The sequence below is a fragment of the Hylaeus anthracinus genome, unplaced genomic scaffold (assembly GCF_026225885.1).
Source record: "Hylaeus anthracinus isolate JK02 unplaced genomic scaffold, UHH_iyHylAnth1.0_haploid 5, whole genome shotgun sequence".
NCBI lineage: Eukaryota > Metazoa > Arthropoda > Insecta > Hymenoptera > Colletidae > Hylaeus > Hylaeus anthracinus.
The window spans coordinates 6,902,271-6,914,228 of record NW_026535322.1 but is presented as its reverse complement, the minus strand read 5'-3'; the positions used below and the strand labels follow the sequence as shown (position 1 = coordinate 6,914,228).

The 11,958-nt window shown below is 38.4% G+C and overlaps 1 protein-coding gene and 6 non-coding genes across 7 annotated transcripts in view; 4 read left to right on the top strand and 3 right to left on the bottom strand.

The window, feature by feature from the left end:
- The window catches only part of LOC128895694 (aromatic-L-amino-acid decarboxylase-like), a 7,140-nt gene extending 4,456 nt beyond the window's left edge, over positions 1–2,684 (bottom strand). Inside the window, exons 1-3 of the mRNA XM_054158519.1 lie at positions 2,570–2,684; positions 598–845; positions 231–464 (exon numbers count right to left, since the gene is read on the bottom strand). Coding sequence (XP_054014494.1) covers positions 231–464; positions 598–798 — 435 coding nt within the window. The 5' untranslated portion in view covers positions 799–845; positions 2,570–2,684. The remainder of the gene's footprint in view (positions 1–230; positions 465–597; positions 846–2,569) is intronic.
- A 1,058-nt stretch (positions 2,685–3,742) lies between these two features.
- Trnap-cgg (transfer RNA proline (anticodon CGG)) lies at positions 3,743–3,814 on the bottom strand. The gene has a single exon. It is a non-coding gene; the product is annotated as a tRNA-Pro (tRNA).
- A 400-nt stretch (positions 3,815–4,214) lies between these two features.
- On the top strand, positions 4,215–4,286 carry Trnap-agg (transfer RNA proline (anticodon AGG)). Its single transcript has one exon. It is a non-coding gene; the product is annotated as a tRNA-Pro (tRNA).
- A 1,011-nt stretch (positions 4,287–5,297) lies between these two features.
- On the top strand, positions 5,298–5,370 carry Trnaa-agc (transfer RNA alanine (anticodon AGC)). The gene has a single exon. It is a non-coding gene; the product is annotated as a tRNA-Ala (tRNA).
- A 304-nt stretch (positions 5,371–5,674) lies between these two features.
- On the top strand, positions 5,675–5,748 carry Trnat-agu (transfer RNA threonine (anticodon AGU)). Its single transcript has one exon. It is a non-coding gene; the product is annotated as a tRNA-Thr (tRNA).
- A 323-nt stretch (positions 5,749–6,071) lies between these two features.
- On the bottom strand, positions 6,072–6,193 carry LOC128896148 (U5 spliceosomal RNA). Its single transcript, XR_008461932.1, has one exon. It is a non-coding gene; the product is annotated as a U5 spliceosomal RNA (small nuclear RNA).
- A 5,341-nt stretch (positions 6,194–11,534) lies between these two features.
- On the top strand, positions 11,535–11,606 carry Trnac-gca (transfer RNA cysteine (anticodon GCA)). Its single transcript has one exon. It is a non-coding gene; the product is annotated as a tRNA-Cys (tRNA).
- The last annotated feature ends 352 nt before the right edge of the window (positions 11,607–11,958 follow it).

The window sequence follows — 11,958 nt, the reverse complement described above, 5'->3', positions numbered from 1 at the left end:
AAAAGGCGAAAGATTTATACGTGTCTTGAAGGGAAACCAGAGTGCCCTTTCACCTGTCGCGCGAGCACTTATGCTAGAGCCTGGGCCCTTTTGTAAGCGAGAAAGGTAGCCCCCTAGTGACATCCTGAGTAGTAACGTAAACCAATGCAACGGAATATCAAACTAGTGTACCTACTTTATTTTACATTTTAGATATTATATTTTTAATTATTATATGAATGATTATTTACCTGTATAACGCCTCCTCCGGAGCCTCCCTTGCAATTCAGGAACTCATCGGGCAATCCTACTAGTTTCCCCAGCCAATTCATCGTGATAACTTCGAGCTCGGTACACGCAGGTGAAGCAAGCCACGAAAATCCTATGCAACTTATGCCTGCGCTGATCATTTCACCCACAATTGCCGGATAGGAGTTCCCGGTCGGATAAAATGCGTGGAAATGCGGTGAATTCCAATGAGTCAACTGAAAATATTACAGGCAACTCGGTTAAAAAATAAGGAACAAATAATTTGCCTGGAGGTTTAGCTCGTAGTAGTAGTTTCGTCAGCAGTTTTCATACTAAATACCATGATTTATAAGGTATCGAGACACTTGCCCCAGGTATGATGTATCGCTCGATGTCTTTCAACACCTCCTGCCACGTATCCGGTTTCTGTGGAACTTCCTCGGGTAATAATTCGCTCAGATATCCAGGCTCGACATCCGGAAGCACGTTCTTGTCCCTCAAAGTATCCGTGTAGTTGGCCAATAAATCGACGGTCGCCTTGCCAAAATCGATGAAATCTTTCGTGTCCATTATGGCTCGTAGTTTCCTCGAAAACGAATCTCTTCGATCAATTAATCCTAGAGGAATAGACAAAATCGAGCCGTCAGGACGAAGGAGTGGCGAACCCATCGATAATTCATGGTTTCATAGAAAATGTCGTTAATTATTTTAACCATTCTCTCGAGGAAAGTATTTGTCTACGTTGACTGATAAATTTGATCAATTGACTGTTTATCATATCAGAGTTATAATTATTCGCTACGCAAGAGAAGTGTGAAAATACAGTCGACGGCATTGCTTATTATATACCAACAGTGTGTTAGATATTCGTCGAAATGAAACAAAAGATACGCGGTAGCACTTTGTAATTAAAACTATTTCAAATGAATCAACGAAGCCAAAAACATACATGTTAGGCAACGATTTTCGAACAACCGAGTTAATCGAATTTAGTATCGTCACTTTATTATTAAACGCACCTCTAGAAATAAAAACCCACGATTCAGCACGCAGAATCAACGAAACATTTTAACATTTTGGCGAAAACCGTTTTTTCTTCTTCTTTTTTTTTTTTTTTTTTTATTGTTTTTTTTCTATTGTTTAACGTACAAAACGACGGATAGTAATCGAATTAGCGTTCACGAGAGGCGAATCTCGAACTTGGAGATCGAGTCGAAATGATCGATAGCCGCTGGCCGAAACGCGATCGAGTCACAGAGAACGTCCGTACGGGCGCACAAATCGTAACGAATTGAAAAACTATGGCACACGTGTCGAGCAGAGAACGGTCCTTGGCGAAGTGGGTTCGCTTGAATCGCGCCGGATAAATACGAGGTGCTGAGACATAGAAAACTTTCTCCCGCTTTCTCCATAATTATACAAAAAAATTGATCAGTTCGCGCCGATGAAGAAAAGGTCCTATTTCGACAAGCGTCACGGCGTACCCGGCACGATCAAAAGGTCGAATTAAGAGTTTCGTGGACGACAATGGCTTGATATACAGCAAACACTGAAACATCTGCGGTGCGATGCAGACGTCGCAAGATGCGTTGATTAATTAAATAATAAACAGAATTCATTAACTTTTCCGACCAACGAAAAGCTGTCCCTGTCCACGTAACCAGCGTAAAACGGAATAAGTAATAAAAGCATAAACTGCAGAAAGAACGTCCTTGAACTAATCCCGAATACCCGGAAGAGTATAAGATGGGCGCGTTCGTGCAGAACGGCCTCCACTTCTTCGAACTAAATTATAATCAAACGGAGGAAAGGCGATGCAAGCCGATACACAAATTTCCGCAGTAAATAATATGTTACAAATGTACTGTAACAGCTTAATAGCAACGTGAAAAAATAAAAATAAAATTTGTCGATATTTATAGCGTATAATGTTCTCATTAGATCATTCTCTTAAAATCATAGATTGATAATCGTATGCATGGACTCTGGAATATTTTATATATTATAACACTTACGAAAAAGTAAAGGGATCCTTGGTCACTCGCGGAATTTATTTAAACAAAAGAAACATGTGTACATGCTTGACATTGTAGACTTTGAATATATTACCACCTTCCACCAAGATACCAGTAAAACGACACAAGAGCCACGAGCATTTTACCGTTTAAAGTTTCTGTAACAATTAATTGGAATCGACAGCCCTTTGCAATTGTTCCAGTACGTGAAACATACTTATTTGCTAAGAATGCCAATGTTCAACTGTTTTGTACGAATCGTGAGAGTTATCGAAGCGGACAAGGCCGAATAACGAAGAAATTAAAAGTGAATTCAGTTTACTTGCCTGGGAACGTTGTCGAAAGACCGAACGGAGAATTGCAATTTTTTGAATGGATGCCTTCAATCAGCGAAGAGAACGTGCTCCACTGCGAATGATAGCACCACCATCCCCTTATATATTCTCGGCTGCCTCGAGCCATTTTCCATTTATCGAATGGAAAATGGCTGCCACCTCTCTGCAGCTAGAGGTCATTATTTTGAATATATATTAACTACACATACATACCGTATATCAGAATGTTTCTGCCTTTAATATTCGTGTATTTTTAAGTAGAAATACTTACACGTGCACCGGTACACAAATAACAGAATAGAGAATTGTGATCGTTAGTCGCTACCGGTTGCAATTACAATCGCAAAGTATTGAGAACTTTACAGTCAAATCACGGATAGAAGACAACTGTGTTTGTCACGATTCTCAAGAGATGTAATATAAAGTGGAGAAATTTACCAAATTTACAACTCGTACAATTATTTATTATAAAATGCAGGGTTCGATGAAATCTTATAAATGTACCATAATCGATAGATTATGGATACAGCTTTGGGGTTATCGGTGCAACTTTTAAAAAACGACATGTTCTTGTACATAACTGATAATAATACGCACGGATATTTAAATGATATGTGTACGCTAGCGAAAGAATCACCTTAAGAATCACATTTCTCGTAATTTATAACATAATTTCCAACGATTAAAATAAAATCGATACATAATTTTTCACGCAATCAACACCAGGTTGATGATCATCCAACGAAATTGGGTCATAAGAGAAATTTCTATAGAATTAAGTGTTACAAATCACATTTTTTCGCACGATTTCGAATTGGTCAACTTGCCAAGGAGTAATGTTATTTAAAAACTGGTATATTTAACAAACTAATTGCGGGTTTCGTTCGTTTTGAAGAGTTAACTATGAAAAACTGCGCATACGGAACCCCTATAGTTAAAGATAAGTAATAATATAGGACTTTACCTTGTGTCGGTGCGTATTCATGTTTTGCATAATTTTCCATTAAAATCTGTGGTCCGATAGTTACATTCAAGTCGGAGACCTTGTTGGAGACCTTTGACGCTATCGTTTCATTTGTAACGCCATCAAAAAGATGAGTGTAAAGTAAGCGAACGAGAAAAAAAAATGAAATGAACATTGGAGAACAAAAAATGAAGAGACACGGGCTCGTCCGGGATTTGAACCCGGGACCTCTCGCACCCGAAGCGAGAATCATACCCCTAGACCAACGAGCCAACTTGCAAACTTTTTTCACCTTCACCGTCACCATACTCCAAAACATTTAATTAAAATTTAATCGTCAATATGATATCGTAAACATTCGCTGAGAATTATTACAACTGGTCGGTAATCTTGCCTTTATTTTTATTAAATAACTGATATAAATAAAGTATTCTAAATATGTATACATATATATATATAATAAACAATATTTTAATTTTGTTAATTGTATGTATTAACGTAAAATAAAGTTACAGTTCGTTCTGGATTGTACGAATAATATCAGCGTCTTAATTTGCCAAACTTGAAATGTTTTCTAGATTATCAACCGAGCGATCGACATCACTTTCTAAAGTCGGTCATTGATTGGTTCTCCACGATCACCTGTGATATGAAAGTATCGTTTTTCAAGAAGGCTCGTTGGTCTAGGGGCATGATTCTCGCTTAGGGTGCGAGAGGTCCCGGGTTCAAATCCCGGACGAGCCCGATTTTTTTATTTTCAAACTCAACGCTTTTAGTTCTTTTTGCGATATCGAATTCCGAACTGCAAGAATCGTTTATTTATAATATATTCCTTTTATTTTTGTAAGAGGCAACCGTTACATATTCATCTTGTTTATTGCGAGAATATAACACGTGGAAAATGAAGTATAGCTGTGATTATGTTTATAATTCAGTGATAAAGACCACGACGAATTATGGTAATGCCCTGACGAACGTAACTTTAAAAACGCCAAACCTAGACCTTGTGCGATGTAATTGCCTTTTTCTTTATCGTTGAATTCATGAGGACTAAACGCAGCTTGCGCAACCTCGATAATTTAGACTAAGAAATGTGACCATGAATGTGGTGACTGTCATGGTCAAAGCTGTTTAACAGTTGCGCTGGTATGAACCGGAACTGTCGTGTCATTTCTTGATATTGATATTGTTCTTTATTAAAAAAAAAAAAAAAAAAAATGAATTAAGTTTTCAATCTTTACGCTAAAAAAAAATTCTTACATTTACAAAATACTTGACAGGTCATATGGTACTCTTTTAATCAGCAAAATAACTTCTAAAAACCAACTTAATCTTAAAACTTTTTATTTTATTTTATATTTATTCGTAGCTAGACATGGTCTGTTATTGTACCAAGCGTCATAAACTTTGAATGAAGGATATAATTTAACTTACACGGTCATAAATGTAGCGAGACTCCTAATGGAACACTGCAACACCGGCAAATTTTTGAATGCCGGCGCTTAAATTTTTTCATCCTCTGTCAGCAGGAAACCTGACACTATAAGGTGGCTGCCATGAAGACATCAGGTAGAGGAAGAGGATCTGGGACCAATAAGGCGCGATTTCTCGATGACAAAACATTTTTAAATTAATCACAAGCCAAGTGGAAATTCTAGACGAATAAGTACTTGTAGATGACTGTCGTAATCAAAAGAATAATTTATAGAAGATGATTCGATTGAAAATGTATAATTTAAAAACGTAGTAACAACAGGGGGCGTAGCTCAGATGGTAGAGCGCTCGCTTAGCATGCGAGAGGTACCGGGATCGATGCCCGGCGCCTCCAAGTTGAATATTTTTTTTATATTTCTCAATATAAAATACTTTTACAATAATATTTTAACACGATTCTATTTGAAATAAGTATAATACTTTAATTTTATAAAATAAAAGTAGCATATACTCAAGCTCTTGATCCGTACTTGTAATAATACACGAGAACACTTTGAATATTGACTCGCTATGTATTTAGTGTTATCACTCGAGCAATAGCAATTATCTGCTATATATCAGTGGAAGCAAATCTTTTTTTTTATTAAATATTCTTTGACATTGTTAATGTAACGTGTTAACAGGACGAAGGACACAACGGCGCCGTGGCTTAGTTGGTTAAAGCGCCTGTCTAGTAAACAGGAGATCGAGGGTTCGAATCCCTCCGGGGCCTGGTTTTAAAACCCTATTTTTTGTTTACTCTTTTATAGCCTTTTTGTATTTACAAACTACTGAATCTGTAAACAGATGATTTTGGGAATCATTGAGCATTTGTACCGTTATATTTAGAATAAATTCTTTTGTAGTAATGCGTAAGAATGAAAGGTTTTATATATATATTTTATCTACTATAGTAAACAAAGTAAATGTTTAAAGTAATATACACACAGAACAAACTAAAAATACGCTGTGTATTGAGACTAGAGTGAAAAAGCAAATTCAATGAAGATTAATGAATTCATTTGAAGCTGAAAATTTTGTTTCTCAATTGTTTATGACCCAACTTTCGTCGGGTACTACAAAAAATTTGTATATAGACTCATCAATTGTTCCCCTCCACGGAAATCTTTAGTAAAAGGCGAAAGATTTATGCGTGATTTGAAGGGAAACCAGAGTAACTGTACTGTCGCCACGACGCCTTCTTATGGCCATAAGCTCGCAGTTTCAATTGCGAGAAAATTACGCCACCTGGCGTGCTACTTGGATATTAATCGTATTTCAAATTCCGTTACTAATAGTTCCCCGCTCTTTTCTATAACTAACAACCTTCAAAACTGATGATATTAAATATAACAAAAATATGTAATGCTTTAAACTGGTAACATATGTTTAACATATATTATACATTGACAAGTTAATTATTCATATTCATCGTTTGTATCGTATAGTAATTAAACACTTCTTTAAATCCATATTTAACGAAAGCTGAATTAAAAACATCGATAAAGATGTGTCGAATCGTGATAGCAAAGATACGAAATTGTAAACTATTATTTGAAAGTGTGATACGCGTAGAGAGAGTCACGAGTATCTCGGTAGATGGCAGCACCCATCCGGTTCAGTTCAAGCATAGTAAATACCAAATGTTCCTATTAAGATTAAGATAATTTTATTATGTACATTCTGTACATGTTGTAAATATGTTCTTTGTAACACAACATGTAATTTTCTTTGTAATTACAACATGTAATTTTTTACAATAAAGAGACGAACACATAGGCCCGAATCGGGCCTCAAGTGTTTCTTTAAATTAAAAAAAAAGAAAGCATAGTAAATCAAAAACGATGCACCCACGTCACTCGAATTGAATGGTATATTTTCCGTTATACTAAATACCCACTGAAAAGGAAAATTGAACATAAGGAACGAGCACAATAATTCTTTCGCAGAAGCGAAAACCTTGCGAAAGAACCCTTAGCCTCCACTCTGCGCCCACCGAAGGGTTCATATAGGCTTCATATAAGAATTGTCTTCGGTAAGCTTCGGTAAAAAAAGAATCGATCAAAATGTAAATCAATATAACCAGTACTTTCCTGGGAACAAATTTCTGTAAGCTCTCGAAACGGTGTCTTTCCCAAGTTTTCCCGCACGAAACAACCCTAAACGCTACCGATAGCTCTCAGAATCGGAGCCGTTCGAGATTGATACACCGAAGCTCGCGTGTCGCGCATTTTTCCAGCCGAATTCGCGTTTCGAAAAAGAAAAAAAAAAAGAAGAACCGACGAACAGGGTACGAAGATTGGCGCGTTGCTCGCGTCTTGCAACAGGCAGGGCAGTCCACGCATGCAGATGAACTTGCGGGGTACCCCGATACCCTAGCAGCAGGGGTTCCCGCCGATTGAAAAAGGGACAGCCGATAACAGCGCGAAGGGTAGATGAAATGGGGGTTCGTTTACCCCTGGAAGAGTCACCCTGTCCTCATCGATCCTCATCCTCCGCCTTTTCCACGGGCGTCTCCACCTCCGCACCCCCGTTCGCCCTCTCTCGTGCCGTTACAACCATCGTTGGATAGCGCCTCATTCTATTTCCACGTTCGTCCTCTCTCTCCTCTCTCTTCTCTCCAACCCCTTGATCATTCTCTCTCGGTCCCTGGCTCTCAGGTCCCCCTATCTTTCGTCCCCCGTCCTCCGTTGCTCCAGCTAGGCTCGCCTCCCGTCGGTATCGCGAAGAAATTCACTTTCATAAAAAAAAAAAAAAAAAAGAGCCCGCGAAAAATCGATGACGACCGCCCATTGGCCGCTCTGGACGGCGGATCGCGGCCGCATTGGCGCTCACTTGGCTCGCGGGCGTGGCTTAAAGATGAGCTCTCGCTATGTCATCGCTTATATTGATCCTACGCTCCGACCAGCCGACGGAGAAACGTCGTTGGGCACAACGACGCCTAGCGTCGGTCCACACGCGCTACAAAACCGGAGAACCTCGCGTTCTCGACGTCCACCGTGTCGCGCGGCCCATTTCCGCTTACCTGGTCCCGCTCCGAAAGGAACACACGCGCCCAACTCGCACCCTTCGCGATCGAACCAGGCTAAGACACTCGAATCTTTCTGATTCCTCTTTGGCGAGAACCGGAAGTTCGGTAGAAGGTAGCAGAGTCGGGGATAAGTTTCGATAACTGATCATTCTGATGATAGAGGTCCACTAGCTGTACCCTAGCTACGAACCTCCTCATGGTTCAGGAGATAGACCTACGGGGGGTTGGATGTAAACGAGGTTCCGCTGTTGTAGATGAAATAAATTTATCCGTTTGCCGGAGTGAAATTGTGTATTATTCGTTTGGGATTTGTTTAGGGAGTTTCAGCTGTACGATCGAGTAGATACACGCCGGCATACGTTAAGGGGTGGAAATTAATTTTGCGCCCCCTAAAGGTAAACTTACTATTTAATTATAAAGGGAAACCATGGAATTTTTAATTTTCCCTCGGCCATAAATTCTAGGAGAGCGTACATAGTAGCACGAGATATCGTAGTAACAATCGCTGTGTGTTTCGATTCTATGAAGGTTTAATATTCGAATGTTAAATTATTAGAATAGCCCCAACCCTATATTAGATATGTCATCAGCGATTATCGGTAAGACGTCAATACGTTATCGGTGTGGTTCGACGTATCTGCAATGTCGTCGAGATAGCGAGGATGTGTGGGTGATAAAACATGATTTACACCTTTGAAGATGTGGTTAATAAATCATTTATTCGTTCCTTGCACTGTCAGTTACAGTTTTCGGAATAAATTAACCGTTCAATTCACGAATTACTTTCCACCTGGCAAATTACGACCGAGATACGTACATTAAATTATAACTAATTTGTCACGCAAATTTAGAAATATGTTATTCGTATTAGGTTGTCCAGAAAGTTTCTTTCGCGAGTTGCACTCAATCATTTGATGTGGTCGTGTTTCTATAAATAGACAACCTAATTTCATAGATATTCATGTTGTAACAGTAATGGAGCAAAATGTATTGTGCACAATTCTGTAATGTAACGTAAAACAAACTATTGTGCATGTATCACTTATTAATAAAGCGAAAGAAACTTTTGGGACAACCTAATACATAAAACGTACGCAGTGTTCTAGAGGGTGAATAAACTAAGAAATCATTCCGATAAAATATTTCAACATCTCCTCGTGAATTTCACCAAACTCGATTGGAACGAAGATAATCGTTAGTAATCCATTTGACTGCTACAAATTATTACATTATCGAGCGATTACATTGCAGAGTGTAAGAATAAACCTCGGACAGGACTTCCTCGTGCTCGATTGAATCTTTCATTCAGTCTTGAATTGTCGAATCAGGGGATTTCGAGGAATGCGCGGGGAAGCCACGTGATTAATTTATCTACTACTCTCTTCATAATGAACGGCACATACATTTGGGTTAATGGTGTCAGCTGGTGCAAAGCCAGAATAGTCTTCGAGGTTGATGCCTGTCAAGAACTAACCTATCCGCTTTTGCATTCTGCATGAATAACAGCTCACCTCCTGACATACAACAAAAGAAGTGGAATCACAACGAAGAACGAAAGGCTTGCACATATTCACAATCGAACGAAACTGACAAAACGGTATCATTTTTCATTTTTAACGAAAGAATCCACCCCCTAAAAATGTTAAAATTATGCAAAATGCAAGAAATAATATTTCCATGGATTTCATGGTTTGATATCGATTAATCGTTTAAAATGTATTATTTAAGATCGTTTAAAATTTCCTGGAGTGAAATTAAGCTGACAGGTCCCTAGCGGTGAATATATTCGAATAGATCGCGAGGAACAGAGCTGTTTTAAAATTTATACCGAGGGAGGAATCGAGTTTTCGAATTTTCAATTGTCGGTGTATTTAAATACGTTTGCGCGATCAATTTCGGAACCGTAGACGACGGGCGCAAGAGGTGGAAAAAAGGCGAGCGTGAGTTATATCGTGACTGTTGTGATGGATTAATTCGCGAGCCGAACGGAAAGCTGCAAAGACTTCGGTGTTTGGATTCGTTTCATTTTTATAGTTAGCCGAGAACCCGTTGGGAAAAGGTCTCTGTTGATATTTCGAATTCGAATATCGTCCTTCAATAATAGTACGCTCTACGAGCACTGTTAGAATGACAGATAACAGAGTGCGGAATATTTACATTAATTTTTACTAGCAGAACTACAATGTCGATCTTTAAAGAGAATGAAAAACGCGTTGTTGTTCGGTGAAGAATTGCTCGAAAACATTTATAGAATCTAGAAGTAGAAATATTGCAGAAGTCATCTCGATGGTTGGAAAACCTTGCTGAATTTCTTGTTCGCCAGTCGATCTGCAAAGCGCAAGGTCATATTTTACTTAAACATTGAATTCTCTTCTTTAATCTCCTACCGTTCAGTTTATCTTTCAAATGTAAATGTTTCTTTCTCTTTTCTCTCTGACTCTCTGACTCTCTTCTTAATTTTGATAATTATGCTCGATTCCAGCACTTCGATAAAGAGATGTTGAAAATCAAAGAAGAAATTGAAACTATACCATTATTCTATATCGAACGTTTCGATCCGATAAGAATTCGCATGATTTGTCCACCTGACTCGACGCCGAAACTGACAAAAAGAGAAAAAACAAGTTGTCGATGTCACGATCACGCTGTTCGAGCTCGGTGGTGTCAGAAGTTTCTTTTGAGGGATCCCGTGCCTTTATGGGGTCGTGTGCGCATCGATTCTCGGCCATGTGTGCCTTAGTCACGGTGGCATATGGCTAAGTCATGAAGCCACTAGGTGGTCCTCGGTATATAACTCTACCTGTCGCCATCCGTGCCCTACAGGGGGGTAGGGGGGCTGGGCTGGGCTCATGGTTATTTGTATGACAACAAGAGCTGTTTTTATATCGCCCTCTGCCAGATATCGATGACGTGCAATTACTGTAAAATCTATGGCGAGAGGTCAGGGGGTTTTAAAATAAATCAAGACAGGAGTGTATTAAAAATTAAGGAAATTAAGGAAATTAAGAAATTAACATGATTAATTACGTTACAATTCGGTATTAAAATTTATATTAATATTGATTAATATTATATAATATAATTCTCGCCTTGATCGAAGGTGATATTGCAAAATGTAGCGAATTTTATTATTGATTATCTCCATGTTCACGACGTTGTTATTATTAAATCGATAATGAAGTTTTTTTTTTTTTTCGATCCGTAATATAAATTGTATACTTTTAAATGGCATCTAGTATGTCCCGATAAATTACGTGTAAACAAAGATATACATGTATGTACGATGTTAAATCCCCATTATGAATACCCATTACAAATGCGAACGCTACGGGACGAAGTATTATTTATTGTTATCGAAAATAAGAGACGCGTGCGAATGGGGCTGGTATTTTACTTGTTTCGAAAATAATCAAATTTCGATACTTTTAGTGAATGGTATCGTACATTCTGGTAGAACATGACGAAAACCATCCGAGTTTATGTCAACTGGGGGTATAGCTCAGTGGTAGAGCATTCGACTGCAGATCGAGAGGTCCCCGGTTCAAACCCGGGTGCCCCCTTGATTCTTTTTTTCTTTTCTTACTCGATGCAAACTATTTTTCTTACGCATATACTACGCGAACTATTTTAAATATTCTGTATTATTGCTATTTTTAAGGTTCCTTTAGTTAATAACAAAATATGCTCTTCGTCGTAATTGCGGTGGACACTTTGAGATAAGATGTAACACGTAATAAATTATTTATAAAGCACTCACTATTAGTGCTTCTTTAAACGTCAGGCCATTCTTTTATCAACCACTATTTATCACTCACTTTTTCCTTTATTTCCTTGCGTACTTAATGCAAACTCCTTCTACGCTATCTGTGAACTGTCTACTATCGTGACTGCTACCTAGAAGATTACCTTAAA